We start from the raw sequence: 24,048 nt of genomic DNA on the forward strand, positions 1-24,048 counted from the left end.
CATTAGGCCAGTTATCTGGGCCACCATGTTCCTTGTCTTGTCGAGCAGAGGTCAAGTACTCGGGCGGAAGTCGTAGCCTGCGGCTATCCCCCTCGCTCCTAACGACGTTCACGTTTTTTCCACAGCAAGGTTTATTCTGTTTCCACGAAGCACCTTTACCAGATGTCACGTTGTAGAGACGGTGAACAACACAGTCAGAAAAACCGTGAGTCATGAAAGAATCTTTATTGGGCGTACCTCTGAACCAACAAAACAAGTTACAGTAGGGCAGAACGATAGTCCCGGGCACATGAGTCGATCGTTGAACAAATGATTTGCGAGTAAGAAGTATCGGCTATTCGCACTTTTTTTCGTAATAGATTGCAGCCTTATCATTGGCGCTCGCGTTTCTTCCAGAATGCACAACTGTATTCGCCTTACGCCTGCAATTTGATTACAAAACGCTCCACTATTGCAGAATGTTCTGATACACGCTGGTGTCTCATACCCTGAGCTGTAACTTAACCTTTGTTATTCGGTGAGTCGCGTACATTGGAAAAAGATATAAAAGTACGTGGGTCAGTAATAAGAACTAAAAACTATCTGAGTTGTCCATCATTGCTCGCAGGGTCACGTTTGTCAGATCAGGCTAAAAAATTCCACTGCTGTCGTTAGAGCGCAGGGCAAGTCAAAAGAGATGACCTCGGAGTGAATAAGAAACTGCATATTAAAAGGGATGGAGGTTACACCTGAATACCACAATACATAAAATATTCGCTCTTGAAGAAAATATATGATTAAGTTCCAAATTATTTTAGTCGAATAAAGTCTCCCTGTTGTAATCAGAATGATAAGGAATAAAATTTTCGGTAAGCATAGAAGAGCGAAGGAGAAAATAGAAACATTACCCGCATTGAATAATTTGTAAACTAAACAAATTTTCCCATGGCTGTGTCCATATATCTTAAAAGCTGTCCCAGAAAGACAGCAAGGTCGAAGGGCTTCAGTTATTAGAGATTAGTTTTGAGTTGACAACAACGAAGTGCCTCCTTTTTGAATGGGTTCCTCATGTGAAGTACTCCTACTATTCAAACTGCAGAATCCTTAAAGCATGGGTAGCTAAACCTTAATTACTAGTACACTGTCAAAACGCTTGCAGAAAACTGAACGAGGTTTCAAGGATCCTGGACAAACATTCAACCTTCTATTTACGCAAACACAAAGCTGCAGCCCATTATGGTTTGTCTAGAAATGAGTTTGCTAAAGTTATGTTAGCGATAACAACATAGTTTTGCAAACAGTGAGCTCTACCCAGGATCTGCAGTATAGATCGACATGGAAGCATGCCAAATTATGGTGGAGATGACGTTCTGTCACGTAATTTAGAAAAATACAGTGGCATCATTTACGTCTTGCATTTCACTCTGCAATTTTAAACGCCAAAAGAAGCCCCAGTCGCCACGATGCGGTCAGTTAGTTTCTCATCAGTGTGGGAGAATGCCAGCGTGATTTTCCTGCACGGCTTCCCGGTCACGTTCCTATGCAAAACACGTGGGCGATCTACTTCCCTTGTGCACTAGTCACACTGTTACGACTGCCCACCCGTATGCGTCACGTGATCTGCAACCAGTTGAGCTGCACATCTAAACGAATCTCCACGCAATTCGAAACCAAATATTCTTGCAGAGGTGGGCGTGTAGGTTTTCTTTCATTGCGAACCGAAATCCACACTGCTAGGACTCGTATGGCTATTTACCCTCGTGAATTCTTTTGCGGTGTCTGCTCAAAGATGAGTTGTACTTAAATGACTGATTACATATGTCGCAAATAAAAGGTCTGTCGTCACTGTGCGACATAAGATGAGTTTTAAGGTCCGCTTTCCTTTTGAATGGTCTAGTACAATTTTGGCAGATATGGGGTTTCAATCCTGTGTGAATCAGTTGATGCGTATAGAAACTGCCCCTGTTCGCGAACGATTTATGACATATTCGGCATTTGTAAGGTCTTTCTCCTGTGTGCGTGCGGTGATGTGCAGTTAGAGCAGCAGCGCTACTTAGCAATTTACCGCATGTTTCGCATTTGTGGTTCGGCTTGTTGACAGGCGATTGATCGCGTGCTCTGAGCATGGGCGCTGTGCCTCCCGTACGTTCGTTGGGCTGCCCGTGTGAGGCATCCCGTCTGCTGGAAACCTTCCTACTGGCATCGCAGGACACTTGCTGCTCTCTTCCTCCGGCTTCAGTAGCATTCCTGCAAGGATATGGACAATTTAACTCAAGATATGGCCGAATTTTTTTGTGGGATGGCAAAAACAGATTTTGACCCAATGAGCGCTTGACAAAGTAAACGGTACCATAATGAAAAGGTGACTCGCTCAATTTGAGCGCTAAGTTACTGTATTGGCATTTAGCGCTCGATTTGGCCTCCAGATTGTCAGAAATTGAACACTGGTGCTTTCTGTGCCCTGTGATGCTGAACCGTAAATTAAGAACTTTTCTCGTTCGAGATTCAAGCATAACAAAAGCCTTGCAATAACTAATACATCATGTACATACTACATGAAACAGGTGCAGGAGAGTAGAAATATCTCTCAGTGATGGTAAGTTAGAAAGCTAGCTGGTCTGAGTATTGAAAATGCAACTCCGCCTTCAACACGCTCACAAGCAGTATTCAGGAAACGGTCCAGAAACGTGCCCTCGGAAGCGATACATTTGTCATTGAAAAAGACTATTTTGCCTCGGCTAAAATACGTCACAGTTTCATGGCGCAGCTCTTAATGACTCGCTAATGCGGCGAGTGTCGGCGGCGTAAGCGAGCGAACGAGCACAACAGCGAAAGATGAAAGATCGAACGCGGCGAGGCAGAAGACGCGAGCCTTGAACGGCCGAGAGGCGGAGACCAATGACAGCTGCCCCTTCTGTGATAAGAGCACGCAAAACTGGGTTTTTTGTTAACCCGCCCGACTGCTTGTTTCGTACTAGCATCTGGTCTCAGCCAGAGGGCTTATCTCGTGCTATCACCAGCTCGTCAGTTCGCGTCGGCTCTCACTCAAGCTTGATTGGTTGGCTTCGTTCGGTTGTCTTGGTTTGCGATTGTTTTCCATTCTGGATTCTATGCGCAACGCGAATGGTGTAGTATTTTATGTAAGCCAAGCAGCACCAGCTATTACACTGGGTCCGTCGATCAGTCACTTACAAAATCCATCGCGATTTACCTCTGGTATGTGTCTCTCGCAAAATCTTTGACTCCATATATCGCGAAAGGAAAACACGTACAATGCTGCTCTGAAATTTCGCATTACGGGCTTTCCAAATTATCAGTGAATTTTTCAGAGTCAAAGAGTAAAACAGTTCGGCAGCATGCTACACTCTTCTAACACCTTCTAACAGGCCTGCTGTACACGTGTTAATGTTTAAAGTGAAGTTGTACAATCTCACGGGTCGAACATAGTGAGCCACAGTACGAAGTATACGTTTGGCACTGTAGGTTGACCTCCTCAACATTGCATGAGAGAACCTAATGCAATACCTTAAGGTTGTTTTGTTTGTTTTCATTGACACATTTTTTTCATCGCTTGTTTGTTCGTTCGATGCTTCTTTCCTTCGTTCAAATACATATATTCATCGTTGCTCGCTTACGGAGGTATAAGACATTCCTGATGATGATATTTCTTTCTCACTGCACTAGAGCCGCATTTTCCGGGTATACGCCGTTGCAATTAGTCACTTGAATCTTTCGCTTTAAAATAAAGGCGAACTAGTTGCTTTATTTCTGACCTGGACTGACTGCCCGTCGGACATCACACGTCCTAACTGAAGTCCCACATTACGAATACGAAGAAAAACTGCTGTGTGCATATTTTCCTGCAGTGTTTTTATGGAGTCATTTGGTATTTGTCTTGCATTCGAACTGCACACCGTTGCGGCCGAAGGCATCACGAGAACAACACACACATAGTGATTTCCCGCAACACGTAGCAAGCGCATATACGTCAAATAATTCAGTGTTTCAAGTACATTGGATAAAATATGCTGCCGAAGAAGTTAGTATTCTCTTTATTTTCTCGATAACATGATGAACGCTGCAAGCGTTGATTTAAGAAACTGCTGGTACGACATCTTTCCAACCGTTTGATGAAGCAAAATATTACTTGCAGTAGGGCAGAGACAGCGCGCTTGGTGAATGTCTTTTGTAAAGCCAGTAGCTCGTTTGAAATGTCTACGCTAAGCACTAGATTAACATTGGTCGCTTTTCTTGCGGTTATGTACTTTGATTTATTCTTGTGGCCCATGTTGACATGACTCATGCGATGTTATGGTTTGGTTACAGTCATGTTATGTTACGTTGTACGTCGTTTCTAATCATGCCAGCTTCGCCGGCATTAAGACCGGATTATTTCAGGAAGAAATTAGAACTATCAAACATTCAAATTTCGTGTGATAGGGCCAGGTAAATTCCTGCAAATGTATACAGCATAAATTTTATATAGGTTTGCAACTACGAGAAATTATGTAAGCGCTAAGGTTAAAAAGAATAAAATCTTAGAATTTAGAAAGTTAACTACGCGAAAAAATATATGTCGCAGTTTTATTAGCTGCATAGCTTGGAGCAACCCAAGCGGACAACTTTCTTTATATTCATTTGCAATTTGCTTGAAATCGGTACAATGTGTCCGAGGACTGGCGAATGATCTACCCATAAAACAATAAATTTCAGTGAGCTGTGTAATACATCCATTTTGAGTGCTCTAAATATGTTATTTGCGGCAGTTGACTGAATCGTGGAGGTCTTTATGTTTCTGAGTTATAAAGTAATGAGTTTAGTAGTGTAGTTTGCTGGGCCAGTTGGTGCATGGTGAATGCATAATGGTTTCCAGGAAGCACGGACGCGAGCAGAAGAAGTAGAAACAGACAGGACAACGCTGGACTTACAACTGAAGTTTATTGTGAAAACATTCCACAAATCACCGCCACGCATGCGTATACACCCAACAACAATAACGAGGTTTGTTTGTACACAAAAGCGAAATCGCATGCCTTCCCGACAAAGGCATCAACACGTGGATTGACATCATAAGTTTGTCAGAAATTGAACACTGGTGATTTCAGTGGCCTGTGATGCTGAACTGTAAATTAAGATCTTTTCTCGTTCGAGATTCAAGCATAACAGAAGCCTTGCATTACCTAATACATCATGTACATACTACATGAAACGTAGACATATTGTCACCCAGCTATGGCAACTAAAACAGTTTAGCACTGACAGACTGGGACAAAACGTCTGCCTTTTGCGATGGCTGGTCCTCGGAGAGCCCGCGCGCAATCACGAACTTCGTCATTCTCGCCTAAAGGGTCCGGTGTCAACACGTGCAAACCTATTTCGCTTCATTGCTCCCCTCTCAAAAGCGACCGGCCCGGTCACTTCAAGGGCAGCGGGCGCGCACTATGGGCAAGAGTGTCGACATGAAAAGACAAAAAAAAAACACATAAAGGAATGGACACAATGCTGAAGCGGTTTGTGAGGGTTCCTTAGCCCTGGCGTGCGTAGTACGGCTTCATCCGTACTACGTGGACGACTTCAGCACGTGGACGGCGTCGGTTCGAACCAGGATCAGAGGTTCGAGGCACAACCTCGTAGTTCACATCACTGAGGCGGCGTACGACTTCGTAGGGGCTGAAGTAGCGGCGCAACAATTTCTCTGAGAGCCCGCGGTGCCGGATAGGCGTCCACACCCACACGCGGTCGCCTGGTAAGTACTGGACATTCCGTCGGGTCCGGTTGTAACGGCAGGCGTCGGCATTCTGCTGGGTGCGGATGCGATTCCGAGCAAGCTGGCGAGCTTCCTCGGCTTTCTCGACGAAAGCTTCAGTGTTGTCATTCCTTGTGGTTCCTTGGTCTACCGGCAGCATGGCGTCTAAGGGGGTTGTAACGCGACGTCCGTAAACAAGCTCGAATGGTGTAAACTCGGTGGTCTCCTGCACAGCGGTGTTGTAAGCAAACGTGACGTATGGCAAAATTTCATCCCATGTTTTGTGTTCCACATCAATGTACATGGAGAGCATGTCGGCTAATGTTCTGTTTAGGCGCTCTGTTAAGCCGTTAGTTTGGGGATGATAGGCTGTGGTCTTTCGGTGGTCGGTGTGCGTCAGTGTGACGACTTGTTGCGATAACTCCGCTGTAAACGCTGCACCGCGGTCAGTAATGAGTACAGCGGGTGCACCGTGGCGAAGCACGATGTTGTGGACGAAGAAGCTGGCGACTTCAGCAGCAGTTCCCCGCGGCACAGCTTTTGTCTCCGCATAGCGAGTTAAATAGTCAGTTGCCACGATTATCCACTTATTTTGCGAGGAGGACGTGGGGAACGGCCCAAGAAGGTCCATTCCCACTTGCTGGGACGGCGCCGGAGGCGGATCCAAAGGCTGGAGGAGGCCGGCAGGCTTGACGGGTGGAACTTTACGCCTCTGACAGTCACGGCATGTTCGCAGATAGCGCTGAACCGATGAAAATAGGTGTGGCCAATAGTATTTTTGCCGTATGCGCGCTAATGTCCTCGCGAAGCCTAAGTGGCCGGCACAGGGATCGTCGTGACACGCCTGTAAAACTTCCTCGCGCAGTGTCGTCGGAACGACGAGAAGGAACGTGTCCTGGCTGTTCTCGAAATTTTTCTTGTACAGGACATCGTTTCGCAGGCAGTACGACGTCAATCCTCGTGAAAGTGAGCGTGGGACAACAACGTCAGCTCCCTCGAGATATCGGATGACTGGAAGCAGCTCAGAGTCTGCACGTTGATAGTCAGCCATGCGCACCACGTCGACGACACCAAGAAACGGCAAATCTAGCTCCAAGTCGGAGGATGTCAGGGGAATAGGAGAACGTGACAAGCAGTCAGCGTCGCTATGCTTATGGCCGGATCTGTAGACAACAGTTATGTCGTATTCCTGGAGGCGGAGGCTCCAACGAGCGAGGCGACCTGACGGGTCTCGTAGATTGGCAAGCCAGCAGAGCGAGTGGTGATCACTGATCGCTCGAAATGGCCGGCCGTATAAGTAGGGTCGGAACTTGCTGATGGCCCACACGACTGCTAAGCATTCTTTTTCGGTCGTTGAATAATTAGCTTCTGCTTTTGTCAGACTACGACTGGCGTACGCAATTACACGTTCTGCGCCATCTTGCCATTGCACCAGAATGGCCCCGAGTCCTACGTTGCTGGCGTCGGTGTGTATTTCAGTTGCCGCGGTGGCATCAAAATGCGCCAGCACTGGAGCGGATTAAAGGCGTTTACGCAATTCGGTGAAGGCCTGCTCTTGTTCTTCCGTCCACGCAAAGGGCACATCTTGTCGCGTCAGTCTCGTGAGCGGTTCAGCAATCCTTGAGAAGCCTTCAACGAAACGACGGTAGTAAGCGCAGAGGCCCAGGAACCGCTGAACAGACTTTTTGTCTTTAGGACGAGGAAACTCGGCAACGGCAGCGAGTTTTTCTGGGTCTGGTTGTACTCCTTGGGCGCTGACCACGTGGCCTAGAAACTTGAGTTCCTGGAAGCCAAAGTAACATTTTTCAGGCTTGATGGTGAGGTTGGCCTTGCGTATTGCGGTAAGAACACTTCGTAGCCGGGCGAGATGTTCATCGAACGTGCTGGAAAACACAACAACGTCGTCTAGGTACGCTAGACACGTCTGCCACTTTAGTCCAACGAGTACAGTGTCCATCATTCGTTGGAACGTAGCAGGGGCGGAACAGAGACCGAAAGGCAGCACTTTAAATTCGTACAGCCCATCGGGAGTCACGAAGGCGGTTTTTTCACGGTCACGCTCGTCCACTTCGATTTGCCAGTAGCCTGACTTTAGGTCTAACGAAGTGAAGAACTGAGCATGACGCAGACGGTCCAAAGCGTCATCGATCCCTGGCAGGGGATAAACGTTGCGTTTGGTGAGTCGGTTAAGCCGTCTGTAGTCAACGCAGAAGCGGAGTGTGTTGTCTTTCTTTTTTACTAGTACGACAGGGGATGCCCACGGACATGTCGACGGCTGGATGACGTCATCATTTAGCATTTCTTGAACTTGACGCTTAATCGCCTCCCGCTCCATAGGTGACACGCGATACGGATGCTGACGAACAGGCCGCGCCGACTCCTCTGTAACTATCCGGTGTTGCGTAACGGAAGTGCGCTGGACTTTGGATTCCGTGGAAAAACAGCCGGAGAATTCTGTCAGTAGGCCCAGCAGCTGATCCTTCTGGACATCTGCTAAGTCAGCATTAATGTGGACGCGGGTATTCAGGCTGGCGTGAGCTGTTGCGTCCAGTGAAGTCACTTGTAACGTGCCGATATCGGAGAAGTCAGCAATTTCGTTCAGGAATGCCACAGCTGTACCTTGAGGGACGTGCTGATACTCATGGCTGAAGTTTGTCAACAACACTTGCGAGCACTTATGCTGTATTCGAACAAGGCCGCGGGCGATGCAGATGTGTTTTTGAAGCAGCAGCTGGATATTTGCCTCGGCAATACCCTCATAGCCGTCGAATGCGTCGCAGGTGACGAGGGTCAATACGCTGCTCCTTGGCGGCACCGTGATGTTCTCGTCAACAATCCTCAAGGCGTTGACATACATGTCGTCAGTGCTGCTCCCTGCTAAGGCCTGCGCCGTCGAAAACGTTACCCGCGACTTTTGTAAGTTGATCACAGCTCCATTAGCCTGCAGAAAGTCCATTCCCAGAATTAGGTCCCTCGAGCAGCTTGGGAGGATAACGAAATCTCCGAGGTACGTAAACCCACGAATGCTCACTCGAGCTGTGCATCTTCCTACCGGGGTGAGCAGATGGCCTCCTGCAGTTCGAATCTGCGACCCTGTCCACTCGGTAGAAACCTTCTTCAGCTTGCAGGCAAGGTCCATGCTCATAACTGAGCTGTCCGCTCCAGTGTCGATTAACGCCGTTATTTCTTCGTCGTCTATGGTGACTGGAATGTTCGACGTTACTACCTCTCGTAAGGTGTTCGACTCCGTCTGCACGTCTGCGTCGTTCTGTTTTCGTCGTTGTCGTCGTAGTGGAGGATATTGCGTACGGTCGTCGTCAGCGGCCTCACCTCCGGAGGTCGCTGAACTCAGTTTTCCCGACCCGCCGGGCTAGGCGAGCGGCGTCTCAGAGCGCCGCGAATAAAGGATTGGCTTGGTGATGGAGACCTGTAACGAGCAGGAGACGACGAACGGGGCTCCGGCCATCGCTGATCAACATTGCGACGATTTGCGACGAAACTCTCTATATCCGGCGGCCGCTCACCAGGTCGTGGACGAGGTGCATTCGGCGAGAATCCACGAAGCCCCACATGACGATAAGGACACATTCTGTAGATGTGCCCGGCTTCGCCACAATGAAAACAAAGAGGTTTGTAGTCTGGGGTGCGCCAGACGTCGCTCTTCCTAGTCCTTGCTTCGGCGATGTGTGGTGGGTTGCGAGGCGGCCTGAAGCTTACGTCCATTTGTTGAGTGGGGTGTACCATGCTGCATGCACTTGACGGTGGCGGACGGCGTACTGCTTCAGCGTAACTCATTTCGGCGTGCGGTACCTGCTGTGGTGCCTCGTACTGTCCAGGAACATGGACGGCCTGTCGGACCTCGGCGCGCACCATTTCCGCAATGGAAAGTTGTCCCACAGGGGCCGTGGTCGTCTGCATCTTCTGCAGTTCCTCCTTAACGACAGCCCTGATGAGTTCTCGCAAGGCGCCAACGTCGTTACCGAGGGTAACGGCAGAGAGCTCCCTTGAAATCACGGCGTCGCGGTTGTTTTGCCTGGCCCGCTGTTGAAGGGCCTTTTCCATAGTAGTGGCTTCGTCATGGAACTCTGCAAGTGTCGTCGGCGGATTTCGAATTAGGCCAGCAAAGATTTCCTCTTTGACGCCGCGCATGAGATGGCGCACCTTCTTTGTTTCAGTCATCAAAGGGTCCGCACGTCTGAACAGCCGATTCATGTCTTCTACGTACGCAGTCACTCGCTCATTGGGGCCTTGAATTCTTGCCTCCAACGCTAACTCCGCTTTCCCCTTCCTGTCCGCCCTGGCGAAGGCATTGAGGAACTGCCTACGAAATTCTTCCCATGACGTCAGTGTCGCCTCGTGGTTCTCAAACCATATTTTCGCGGAATCTTCAAGAGCGAAGTACACGTAACGTAGCTTACGCTCGTGGTTCCAGTCGTTGAGGTTGGCAACCCGGTCAAAATGGTCAAGCCAGTCATCGGCGTCCTCGGAAGCACTTCCGTGGAACAGATTCGGCGTCCGGATGTGATTGACGACAACGTGCGATGCTGCAGGAGTGGCGGGAGGTGGTTGGGTCGTCATTTTAGTTCGTTCAGGTAGCAGACCGTGCTGTGGCTGGAGTCCCTGGAGGCGTCGGCTGGCACGTACGTGCACAGGGGTAAGCTCAGTTGAACTATTCGCCGGGCTTAGGTCTGGGGTATGCTCCGGAGATCTTAACATCGACCGTACCCAGCACTTCCACCAGAAATGTCACCCAGCTATGGCAACTAAAACAGTTTAGCACTGACAGACTGGGACAAAACGTCTGCCTTTTGCGATGGCTGGTCCTCGGAGAGCCCGCGCGCAATCACGAACTTCGTCGTTCTCGCCTAAAGGGTCCGGTGTCAACACGTGCAAACCTATTTCGCTTCAATATGACATAGCGTAGACATAAGAGAAAAGCCGAGAAAGTTCGAGACTGTTCTGAGCAGTAGCTCAACATTTGCTAGAGGTGCGAACGTGTTCAACGTAAAGAGATAGAGAGGTATACAAGCACGCGTGCCATTATGCATAAAACCTGAATCTTACTTTTCATGTCATTGCTCGCACGGATGCGTTTGTCATATCAGACTAAGATTTCACGGCTGTAAGCAGAGAGCACGCCTAGTAAAAAAATTTAACGTTATTGGGGATAAAATCTGCAATTTAGAACTGACGGAGATTCTACCACAATGAAGAAAGAATAACTAAAAATTCTATTGAAGGAGAACAAATCACATAGTGAAGCTTCAAACTATTTGAATTTTATAGTCTTACTACTGTCATCAGCTTAGTTTACGGGATACAACAAAGATCGTCGGTAAAACTATAAGAGGCAAAGAGTTAACTAAAATATTGACTGCATTGAGAAGAACGTCAAGGAAAATACATTTTTCTATCTGTACAATGTGGCCATACACTTTCGTAAAAGCTCCTGCAAGTATCGTCGGTCGCCAAACATCTCAAACAACTTGGCTCAAAAACATCTAATATTATCAGAGATTACTTTTCAGTCGACAGAAAAAAGAGTCCTTAATTTTTATATGCTTCCTAATGAGAGGTGTTTTCTTCTATTCACACAACAGAATAACTAAACGGATAGTTAAGCTAAAACAGTTGCTGAATCCACTTCTCTAACTAAGCAAGTTGTCAATGGTCTTGTGCCAATATTTCAAGCTTGTACTTACAAAAAATAAATACTTGCAGCCCATCAGGTTTTGTCTTGTAAAAAGCTTGTTAAAGCGGCGCTCGCGAACATAGTTCTGCAGACAGATAGCGTGGTCCAGGACCTTCGACAAAGAAGTGCGATAGATAATTGTGGCGACAATGCCTCGTCTTCTAAGTTTAAGAAACGAGCATTTAAATCAGCTGTTTTAAATATTAAAAGAAGCCTGTCTCTGCATGCGATGCGTTCAGTTGGTTACTAGCTCCTGTAAACGAATGTCAATGTGTTTCCCCTGCACGGTTTACTCTCACGTAAATCCGCGGGAGATTTACTTGTCGTCCGCACTAGTTAGAATATTACGAATGCACACCCTTAGGCGTCACGAGGCATGTATTCAGTTGAATTGCGTCTTCAAATCAATCTACAGATAAGAGACACCTGAAATTTTGACACAGGTGTCGGTCAAGTGTTTCTCTGCGAAGCGAAATCACTCAGACAGTGTTTTATCCCTGTGCACCCTTTGGCGGTGATGACTGAGATGCGAGTTGTCTGTAAAGGATTCATCACATATTTCGCAAACAAAAGCTCCTTTTTTACAACACGATTTGAGATGACGCTTGAGAACGCGTTTCGCTTTGAATGATTTACTACACTTATGGCAGACATGGGGTCTCTCGTCCGTGTGAGTGAGCTGGTGTCTATGCAGATCCGTCGTCCGCACGAATGATTTACCACATGTTTCGCAAGAGTGGGGTTTCTCGCCAGTATGATAGCGTTTATGGAAACCTAGGTAAACAGCACGCCGAAATGATTTACCGCACGTTTCGCAAGTGTACGGTTTCTCGTCTGTATGTGTGCCCATATGGACTTTTAGATTACCATGATACCGGAACGATTTCGGACATATTTGGCATTTGTATGGTCTCGTGTCTGTGTGTGTGCGCTTATGGTCATTTAGGTGATGAGAACACCGAAACATTTTATCGCATATTTCGCATCTGAAAGGTCTCTCGTTTGTATGCGTGCGCTTATGCTCATCTAGGTGACTAGCACAGCGGAACAGTTTACAACAGATTTCGCATTTGTGTTTTTTCGCATCACGGATGCGGCAGCGCTCTACAAACTCCGCCTGTTCCACAGATGATTGATCGCGTGCTTTACAAATGTGGGCTTTGTCGTCCGTGTGTTGGTTGTCGCGCTCTTGTAAGGCATGCCGCCTGCTCGAAACATCGCCTGAGACACCGGACAGCTCTTGATGTCCCCTTCCTCTGGTTCCAGTAGCGTTCCTGTTAGTAGACGGTCAAAGGAGCTCAAAATAGCCGACTCCTGTACGGGAGAGCGAAAATATTTTGCGAATGGACAGGTTGACCAGTAATCGCGCGTTAAGGCAACCAGCTGAACCTGAGCGCTAACTAGTTGAATATAGTGCTGGCGCTCGAATTGTGCTCTAGTTTGCCATAAATTGTACGCCGCTGCTGTTGGTGGTCTTTGTTGCGGAACTTGAAAAGAATCGTCTACGTCAGAATTGCAAGCAATACGAAAAATGCTTGCCCTAATACTTCATGTATGGCCTATCTAAAGCAAGTGCAAGTGAGTGGAAATGTCTGGCAGCGAGTTTTAATGGAGAAACATAGCATGTTTATATATTTACAATACATGCGCGCCAATACCGCTCTCACAAGGAGTATTGAAGTGGAAAGTCCTGAAATGTTTCTTCATTTCTTTTCTTCAAAATGTTTCATTCGACATTGAAAAAGCCCCTTCTGCATCGGGGAAAGTTCCTATACGTTTTTAGGACGCCCTGTATATTAAGAAGAGTAAAAAAGTTCGGCAGCATGTTACACTTCTGTTAAAAGGGAAGGTGGAAGCTTTCTGGTCACGTGGTCTTGCATTAAGTTATGCAATGGGAAAGGCCAGAATTCTTACAAAGCGTAACGAGCCGCACTGAAGTAAACGTATGACGCAGTTGGTCGACCCCCTTAACCACACATGCTTGAACCTAATGTAATACCTGGAGTTTCTTCCTTTCCTTCCTTCCTCCTCTCGTTCTTGCTTCATTCATTATCAGCCTATAGATCATTGCTTGTTTACGGTGTATGAACGATTCCTTATTATGTCTTGTCTGTGGGCTGGAGCCGCGTTTTCCAGGTAGGAGCTGTTGCAAAAAACCACTCAAGGCTTTCGCCCTCAGAATTGAAAATCGCGCAAAGGCACGTTCGCGTTGTTCCTGACACAAATACAGGCGGCCTGCCTCCCTGAAGGACATTTAATGTCCTAACACAATCTACGTGCAGAACACGAAGAACAAAATTGCAGATTGAAAATTTTCTGCTGTCTTTCTATCAGATAATTTAATATTCGACTCGCATTCGAACATCAAACCATTCACGCAGCGAACACAATGCCTCATATCGTTCATTGTTTTCACGCACAGTGGATGAAATATGCTGCCGAGAAAGCTTGTTTCCTGCTTCTTCTCGTTGTGAAAATATTCATTACAGTGTTCAGGGCAATCTACGGTGATGTAATATAAATAACGTGTTTTTCTCTCTTCTATCCGATAAGTTCATGACGTTTGCAAGCGTTGAGTCAAGTCATCGTTCGTACGACATCTTTTGTGCAGTTTAGGGGAAAGAGTATAGCAGAGATGCCCGCGCCAAGTGTTTGCTTTCCATTTTGTCGGTTGCTTTTTTGAAATGCCTGCGGTAAGCACTACATGAACATTGTTAGGTATTGTTCTGCTAATGTACTGTTTATCCTATCGTGTTAACTTGTAAATCTTGTCAAATCATGCCACCTTGGCTGGTATCATGACCGGATGATGTAATAAACAAATTAGAGCTACGTAAGTAAGTAAGTAAGTAAATAAATAATAGGGAGGAAGATTAACATGCCACGACAGAGGCAGTATTGCTTTCAGAGAACACGTGTAGGTCTAAGAACATATTTCGTGATTGTCTTCAGCGCAAATTTAATAAAATTGTTTCATCTGATTGAAATATTTAAATTCCGTCAGCTGTATAAATCATAATCTTCATATGATTTTTGATGCAAAAATACTGAAATTGCAAAGTGAAAAAGAACAGAAGCATAAAATTGACAATTTTCACTTCCCTAAATGTTTTATTTAACTTCACGGATGTCATATTAGCTGCATATATTAGAAAAACTTGAGGAGACAACTTTATTTACAACCATTGGTAGATTTGTGGAATTGTTCAACCGTGTGCAATGATTTCAAAAGTGTCCACTCATGCAAGAGCCCGTTTGAAAGTGGTGTGTTTTGTGCATGTTTTGTGCAGTTTAGATGTGGTATTTCTTCCATTTGATAGAGCCATCACATTGCTTTTATTTTCGCGTTAAGAAGTTGTAATTCCTATGCTTCAGTGTCTCAATTTATTCCATAGTATATGACGTGAATCAAAAATGCAATTTTTCCAACTATAGTATAGAACATTTTTTTAAACGCCGCAAAGTTCCCCAATGTTCGTGCAATGCATTGTCGAGAAGACTGATTTCTTCTTGCCCATGTACCTAGGTAGTACATCCTGAGCTAAAGATTCCTCTTTACTCCAGCGCCATACTGCGTGAACAACAGCTGATATTTGGCATTTGAATAGTCAGAACTTCATCGCAAAAGCTTGTCAGTGTAAGCATAACAGAACCATGGGCAAAATTCCCTGTTGTCTCAGTGAGTTGCTCTATCGAAAGGAGTTCTTGCAAATCTTTGGCTCACCTAGTTTCCTTTCCCGGCATGCCCGATGCTTCCTGCATGCCCACGTGGCTTGTGCTTGCCAATGAATCATCGCTGCCACCGCCGCTGCTGTAGACCGGCAGTGGGAAACCGGTGCTTCCGCTTCCAGTACTGTTTGCATGCCCTGAAAGCAGAGGCATAAATTCGTCACTGTGCCACAAGTCATGAGGACGGACCATTCCGTGATATGAACGCGCAGGAAGCAAGAATAAACAGCGAAGCACTTTTGTTCTGATAAGTGATCCTGAATGTTTAAGCAACAAAAACCAGAAAACACAACCTAGTGTGAACGAAGAAGACAAACTAGTGTTTTGAAAGTTATTGTTGATTTCTCGGTGCTTTCTGCATTAACGGGGGCTTGGTTGATCTTGCATTGCTTGCTTTTCATTTACGTGCATCTTTTCGCGCACTCATAATGGAATGGCTTTGTAATAAGCCAGACTCCGTGAGACGTTGATGCTACATGACACAATCAAATATGACATGCATGTACGGACTAATCACTACATACAAGAATGCTCCTAATAAAGAAGTCCAGGGTGGCGAGTGCGCAAGGTTCTGTCATTAAATTTTACTCGTATTGGCTGGTCATTCTCAAAGATATTCTCACATAATGCGGAAGCTTTCCGGTAGATCGTTTAGAAATTAGATCATTTAGATCATTAGAAGTAGATCATTCAGATCATTAGAAAAATCAGTTAACTCCGAGAAGCAGTGAAACGTTTACCAAAGAGGAAGCTCTTATGCGCCTGGACAAGAAAAGAGTCAGGCAGGAACTCCTCGGGGAGTTACCGAAGTATGCGTGGGCATTGCGCCACTTGCTCCTATACACTCAGCCCGGTGTCATTTATCATTGTTATGGAACTGGATCCGGCGAGTAGAAACGACCGTTATGTGACAGGAACTGTTGCGTACGGTGGCGCAAGGAGCATATATTCCTTACGCAAAGTACTGCAGGTGGCGACACCAGATGCACTGACGACCTTCCAATCATTATCGTCTTTATCGCTCTTTATCGCCTGATCTATCCACGTCGAAGCGTTATGAACGGTGACCAAGCGTACATGGCCGGAGGCACCGCCATGCAGACCCCGCCTTGAAAGCGATCTGCGATGCCGTCAAAGAGTGCCGACTGCTGATAGCTTCGCGCGCTGTGTTCTCGCCGCTTACTGATTGTTTAGGAGACTCACGGACCCATACCTTGAAAGTGATCAGCGAACATTGCTGAGTGCGCCGTGCGCTGAGAGCTCCACGACTTCTGTGACGTGATGGCTTCGTTAGTGCTGAAACGAGACAGCACGAAATGCAATTTGGAATGGACTGACGGAGGGACGGACTGACGGTTTTTCTTGATTGGCAACCTTGGAAATGCTTGTGGATTAAAAAGTGTTTATGCGAATTGTTCTAAACAGAATTTTTTTTACGACACACCTTTCATTTTGAGTTCAACGTATCGAATATAGGCCATAGCAGGCGCATTCGATAGGGGCGAAATGAAAAAAAAAACACCTGTGAACCTAAAATTAAGGGCACGTTAAAGACCCTCAAGAGGCCTAAATTTCCTGAGCCGCTTCAACCGAATTTATCCGCAAGATTATTGGGTACTGCAGAGGTACTCAACGAGAATTGGAGAGAAACGCTATGAAAACGCAAACTGCGCTAAGTGCTAGGGTTATACAACCAACTTTCTTTGTTGGTTGTTTTATTTCTTTCTTGTATTGTATTATCCACTACTGCTATAGCCCCAGCAGGGGCTGCAGTATGTGTAAATAAATATATAAATAAATAAATAAACGTGTAGTGTGTATTTATGCTTCTATTACGAGGTTTATGTAAGACTATAAAGTTATTTGTACTCAGGCAATAAAACCTTAAAATTTGTTGAACCTGTGCCAATTATGAAAAGCAATGACGAAATTAATGAGGAATGTGGGCAGTCTGAAAGGGCCCGAACACTTCAGGGTTCTAGAGCGAAGAAGTCCAGAAACTGTCCCGTGGCACACGCACCGTAGGTTTAAAATATCTTGATGGGTTTTCAGCTATAGAAGTAGCCTTGCGATGGCGTTTGATTTTCTAGAAATAAAGAAAGGTCTAACGGCGAGAGCCCAGGCTGCTGTGCTCCAAGCAGAGGTGCGATTGCAAAAATGACGCCGCACAAGAACGTACGTATCCTGCCTACCTACCGACATACCTAAATACGACAATGTGTTTATGGTCGGCCCCAACCAAAGAATAAAAGGTTATATGTACGCTGTCCAAACCAAACAAAAACTCCACGTACTCGCCATTCAATTAGCTTCGCTTCTTTCCGTGACCTGAAACGGCAATGCAAGTTCAAAACAACTCTTCTAACATAAATATCTGGGCCAATGCTGGTACAATGATTCCTGGTCGTCCTGTTAATTTGATCAGTGTCCTAATATCAGTGCTCCACCAAAGGTAATAATGCAGCAGCGAGCTTTTGTTCTTCAATTAGCTTTACATTTTTGTTAGCAGAGCAGGCTACTTAGGCTGTGAGCAGTATCCAGGTTGTTTGGTTCCATTTGAGAGGTCATCTGGAGACGCACTGCGTTTTAATAATAATATTTGCAGTTTTACGTGCCAAAACCACTTTCTGATTATGAGGCACGCCGTAGTTGGGGACTCCGGAAATTTTGACCACCTGGGGTTCTTTAACGTGCACCTAAATCTAAGCACACGGGTGTTTTCGCATTTCGCCCCCATCGAAATGCGGCCACCGTGGCCGGGATTCGATCCCGCGACCTCGTGCTCAGCAGCCCAACACCATAGCCACTGAGCAACCACGGCGGGTGCACTGCGTTTTCGTTGGTACCGTTTCCACTGTATTCTCGGGTTGTAATGAACTATGGAAGTAGGCGAAGAACACTTGGCAATATATGATTACTAGAGGAAAGAAATATGTAAATCAAAGGAGTAATGAAAACATGCACGAAAGTCAATTTCTCAACGAAGCCTTATTTCTAAACTCGGAACTGGGCACCTTTTTCAACAAAGATCGGTTACTTTGAGAGATGCAATACTTCGGTGCCACACGGACGAACCTTCTCCGACTCTGCCTTGAATTCACACAGAAATTTACAAGCCACGAAGGTACACAATAGGGAAGTGAAACGCAACTGTAGATTAACACCGGAGAATTATGGCCAATCCCAGTGACGATACTTGTCAGAAAATGTTCCTTTTCCATCGCAGTACGATGATGTGAAGCTTATGCATTGGAAAGTACATGCCAGCATTAAAATTAATTACGCCTTGCCACACATTGCGTAATAGAGGTGACGAACTGAAGCACAAAGAAAACGTTTATTCGAGCCGAATATTACCTGTGCAACTTAAGTGACAAAGATTAGCGAGATAATTTCAGACTTTGTTGATAATTCAGACATGTGCTCAAAATACTAGCGATGGTTTCATGCCGAGGAATTCATACATCTTGAGTAAAAATTGAAGCACCGCGAGGAAGACGACGACAGCAATAAGAAACACACACAACAGGACAGCACTCGCCATGTTGTGTGTGTTTTCGATTGTTGCCCCCATCTTCACGCTGCTTCAAGGTTCTCACGATGAACCAAGTCGTCCGAATCAAGTTGTTCGGGTACATTGTTCCACATTGTCAGACTTGCTAAAAGGTCCATTGAAAATTTTCAACTTTTTATTTATTTCTACAGGCACATTTCCTCTCTCTTCCGGTGAAATATAATGCTGGAGGCGTATGCCTTCCTGCGCCTCTTCTTGGACAAAATTTATTACTCGTAACATACAGAAAGAAACTGAGATACCAAAGTGCCGGCAAAATATAATAGGATTTATTCACTCGAATCAGGCCAAATGAGGATGCGAAGAGTTTTTGGTTTAGTTGGAGATCTCTGACTCAGTAACAGCGGCACCAAACAGATGAGGAGAAATGGCATGCCTGACATGGAAAGTGCATCTCCTATCACGCGTAGTCTTCATGCGTGTATCTTCTTTGTTCCATTCAATAATTGCGGCTATTCTCGAGCATATCTTACCTGCAGTCTAAAGTATGGAGAAGCGCAGTCTCCCTGAATTCATGAAATAATACACTCCGACAGCCCCCCAAAAAGCATCACTACTAATGGCACTAATTATTAAGAGCCCTAGTGCTTAATGTATTATTTCCGACGCCGACACGACACCTTGAACAGCACAGTGGGACTACTTGATTGACAGTTCTGACTAACGCCTCTCGTCATTCTGCCGCTCTTACCTCACCCACCTACTTAGACAAAAATATTGTTCTACACGGGTAAATGAGCGTCAGAACTTTCTAACGGATAATCTTCCAACCATCATCGCGACTTGTGCAGAAGCGTGCTTTCGTGAGTAGCTGTATTGACGCATCAATTAGGCTGTCTATTGATGAAGCTGACGTAGTACCCGCTGGCCTTCAGCCGGGTGGCACACCGTGTTCAATTGGCCATAATATAATACATTTTACAGCGTTTTGTAGCACAAATTGTTTGCAGTTGGGTGCATCGTAGAGGATCGTTTCATTGTCTTAATTGCTGAATTAAGGTTGTCGTTTTGACAGTAGAGTTTCTTAATGTTTCCTTAAAGGTACATGACTTATTTGGAAAATTCTTTGGCCACCCCGACAAACTTCGTTGCGAGTAGCAGCCATTGTGGTGCTTTAAGGAATTCTAGAACAGAGGACAAACATTCACGTGAACACTAAGGCCCGAGGTGGTTATCATTGGTAGAAGAAATATTGTCACTGAAGCACACGTTTCATCATGAGGACGCAACTCACGTGGGCAAGTCCCTTTGTGGAAAAGTTTCCATCCGGAATGCTTCAGGCACACAGGCATGTTGGTCGTAGGCAATATACTGCGAGCTATGAAATCAAAACGAGAAACGTCTTGTGCAAAAATAGACGTAGTTTGCTGCGAAAATTGAGGCTATTACATCTCAGCTATGATATTAGAGCAATTAATGAATGTAAGGCTCCTAGAATTATAGACAATGTATATTCCAATAATGACTCGCTTATTAACTACACGCTTGAAGTATACCCCTGGAAGGATTTCTAAGAGATCTATTCCAATATAATACATTTCAACGAGTTTTGTAACACAAATTGTTTACAGTTGGGTGCATCGTAGAGGATCGTTGCATTGTCTTTATTGCTTAATTAAGGTTGCAGATTTGACAGTACAGTTTCTGAATGTTTCTTTAAAGGTACATGACTTAATTGGAAAGCGCTTTGGCCACCTCGACAAGCTCAGTCGTTGCCAGTAGCAGCGATTGTACGTGCTCGGTGCGCTTTCCGAACTTCCAAGTGCTTATATTCCTCTGACAATAGAGGCAGATAATGGAGGCAAACAAAGCGTAATCAACGAATCAACAACAACGTCTGAATCATCAGACAAGTGCTTCAATCATTCCTATAACTGATCAATAATTGCAGGGTGCGAGTACTCTCAAGTATATTGCAATAAACCTTATGCTTTTTCCTCTGTCTGTATCGAGTCACTGTGTTGCAACCATGAGTAAACGCCAGTTCCGCCTGCCAAATGCTCAAAGACAACAGAGCTGCCCCTCCCCTTGAACATTTGGAGGGTCCAGGCATAGTTGCACCACGGTAAGCATTCCCTGCAGTGTACGAGTTGTTTTGCAATGAAACCGTTCTTAATGTTAGCTTACCTGGCGTCGTATTGTAAACTTGCTGATGCTTCCATCATGCCAGCGCAGCTTGATTTGGGCAGTGTGTGATCGATGCTGCTGGTGCGCCCCAGGGGAAGGCAAGTAGTGGTACGACTGCACGAGACATCTGTGTGGCATGAAAGTACATAACAGGTGCTTATTCCCAGCTGTTAAAGGCCAGTTCATAGGAATGGAACGTTTCATTTTTTGTGGTCGTGGCAAGAAGCTTTTAGTGGTCGTGGAACCCTATTTCAGTGCTAGCGTACGCGGTGCTTTTTTTTGTATGAAACTTTCTTAAATGCATGCAAGAACTTCGAGACGATGAGAGAGAGAGCTGAGCACTCTAAAGATTGTGTGATGTTGGCTTCTTTGGAAGGCTATTACGCTCCACTTCAAACCGCGGACAGAACGTTGTGTTCCAAGCTAAAATGAACATGTTGCTTTCTTGAGCGCGCAACACTTGACTATATATTTCCTGCATCATCCAGTAGTAGGCGCATTAGATGCTTCAAGAAGTCCCCACTTTTTGTTTATCTATCACGAGCATGAGACATAGTCCGTGTGGATGAGGACAAAGAAAAAGTGATGTGATACGCTTCAGACGAGATACTATACATTCTTCTTCAATGCTTGCCCAGAAATTGTTGACCTGCTATGATACATGCAGGATCCATTATGAAAGTAATGCGCGTAATAATATCATGACGCGTCTATCCATGGCAGTGCTGCAAAAGCGATCGGGAAATGGGGCGAGGATACCGCCCTGCCAACGAACTTGTTCAGTATATGGGATATACTGAACAAAATGTAGTTGGAAGATCAGACAGAACTTCGAGTTTTGAGCTGTCAAGAATGGTTTGATTGGATTCAAAATTAGCCGGACTTTCTTAGCTCTGTCGTAGCCGGAGACAAATATTGAATATTCCAGTACGACCCAGAATCAAAAAGCCAGAGCAGCGCGTGGCACAAAAAATCATCCCCCCACCCTAAGAAAGCGCGTATGAGCAAGTCTCACATCGAAAGAATGCTCATTGTCTTCTTTGACGCCCGAGGAATCGTCCATTTCGAGTTTGTACCGCAGGTAAAAACTAAACTCAGCCTTTCACCTGGAGGTGCTGAAGATATTGAAGCACCCCGTCGCGCGCGGGAGGCTGACATCAAATACACGAGCAAGCTCCACCATCACAATGTCCCCAGTCACACGTTCTTCATCGTTACCAACTTCCTGGCCCGGAGCAGCACTCCCGTAGTTCCCGTGCCCTTACACTCCCGACATTGGTATGTGCGCCATTTTTTTTTTGTTTCCCCAAATGAAGTGAGTGCTGAAGGGAAAGCATTGGGAGACCATGGAAAACATACAAAAGCATGTTGCAGCGTTCCTGAGAAACATTGCCGTCGAGGACTTTCAGGGTGCCTTCAAGCAGTGGCGGACACATCTCTGCAAGTGTATTGATGCAGGGGGAAATCGTTTGAATAACTTTAACCATCTGTATAGGTCCGGTTAATAAATCAATTTTTCCCAAGAAATGCGCATTACTTTCGTAATGGACCCTGTACATTCGTCAGCCAACGACGTAGTCGCATTTCATAAAGGGGTTATCCGAATCCCACTTGAGCACTGCTGTAGGTGAAGTTGTTAAGGAAACACAGGCGTGAAGCAATGCATGCTTGGGAGCCAACCACGGAAAGCGAAAAATGCTGATTCTCCTTGAATCTAGAGTAGATGCAAATATGGATTGGGTACCAGAAAAGAAGCATCGTCGAATTAATTATGACGCTTACTCACAACCATCCGCGCCTAGAAGATCAAAACCTAATTATCAGGCTTGTGTTATTGTTTCGCACTTTTATTAGTTCAGTCTTCGGAGATTGTACAATGAAAACATGAGTTATAGGTGCTTTTTGCGTGCCATTTGTTTACGGGCTGCCATTCTCAAATTTCCGGCGAACAACTTTTTAAAGAATTTAAGACAAGGTATGCGCATCTTTAGTGATAGAATGGTGCGGTAATATAACCTGCATTTACCGCATGCAATATAGCAACGGGTTTAATAAACAGGTAACTTTATGGTACAATACATGTCTTTGCCCCAATTTAAACACAAAATAAGACACATGGAAAACAGGACAGATGGCATGTGCTTGAAACTATGCGTCTATGTCTATCTGTGTGTCTTACTTTTGTGTGTTTTACCTTATGGCAAAAAACGCGTCGTTTAGCAAGCGCCAACGAGGCCAACAAACAGTTTTGTTGGAACACAAAGGTACTCATACGTATACGAAAATTTACGCTCACGGCCAGCTCCGCCGACGCCGACAGCGGATTTTCTGCGACGCTTGGCCCTTAAGGTTGTCGCGTTAATATTTGAGACTATAATCTAGCACTGCTATGAAGTACTAGGTAAAACCAAGCGAAGCGCAGTTGAAGTCATCGTGCAGTGAAACACTTCAATCAACAATAACCAGCCCCCCCCCCCCCAATAAAAAAAAAAAAAAAACGTTGCTTCTAAGGGCAAAGCTGTTGGAGCTTCGGTGCTGTTTTTTTAGGGACGTCGACACGATAGCAAACTGGGCATGCCCTCTACGCACTTGGGACTAACACCCCTCGCATAGCCAGAAAATATCTCCTGGCGCGTGTGGCATTGTGCCTCTCTTTGCACCATCCTCTACCTGACCGCACATATTCAGGGTGGCAATGTGGGCTTGTTGGTGCTGCATCTTCAAGGGGTGTACGGTAGCGCGATTAGAACAAGGGACAAAAGAAGACACACAGGGACACACACAGCGCTCTGTGTGTCCCTATGTGTCGTCTTCTGGCGCGTATTGGTTTCGTACCCCTCCTAATTCTACGTCAGGGATTGCTCACGAATAATCCGCGAACTGTCCTCAGCAGGAGCACAGGACTGTTCTGCTCGCGAGTAGCGTTATCACCACCGCGATTAACCGTCAGATCATCTCAGCCGTGAGCCGAAATTGATGAGACAGCAGCTACATTTCTTGTATATGAAACTGTGCAAAATGTAGAGCCCAAATTGACAGGTGCAGAACCGTGCACCCTTGAGCCAGCGGCAATGCTCTATAAATGTCTCGTATGCGACTGCAGACGGATTGCTGAGTCACCTGCGAGGTGAGATGTGGTGTACCAGAGGCTGAAAAATCTTAGCACACGTAACGTAGACTGTAGTTGTGCCACTAGCCGCG

General features: G+C 45.8%; 1 protein-coding gene across 4 annotated transcripts in view; it reads right to left on the reverse strand.

Moving 5' to 3' along the window:
- Positions 1–202: 202 nt before the first annotated feature.
- Positions 203–24,048, reverse strand: part of LOC135921393 (zinc finger protein 256-like) — a 112,878-nt gene continuing 89,032 nt past the window's right edge. The window contains exons 13-17 of one of the 4 annotated variants that reach the window (XM_070526026.1): positions 20,848–20,974; positions 19,955–20,038; positions 16,360–16,442; positions 15,142–15,283; positions 203–2,226 (exon numbers count right to left, since the gene is read on the reverse strand). In XM_070526026.1, coding sequence (XP_070382127.1) covers positions 1,728–2,226; positions 15,142–15,283; positions 16,360–16,442; positions 19,955–20,038; positions 20,848–20,974 — 935 coding nt within the window. In that variant the 3' untranslated portion in view covers positions 203–1,727. Of the gene's footprint in view, positions 2,227–15,141; positions 15,284–16,358; positions 16,443–19,954; positions 20,039–20,847; positions 20,975–24,048 lie in introns of those variants that run through there. The other 3 variants (XM_070526027.1, XM_070526028.1, XM_070526030.1) reach the window with 3 other exon arrangements.

Source organism: Dermacentor albipictus, chromosome 9 (assembly GCF_038994185.2).
Source record: "Dermacentor albipictus isolate Rhodes 1998 colony chromosome 9, USDA_Dalb.pri_finalv2, whole genome shotgun sequence".
NCBI lineage: Eukaryota > Metazoa > Arthropoda > Arachnida > Ixodida > Ixodidae > Dermacentor > Dermacentor albipictus.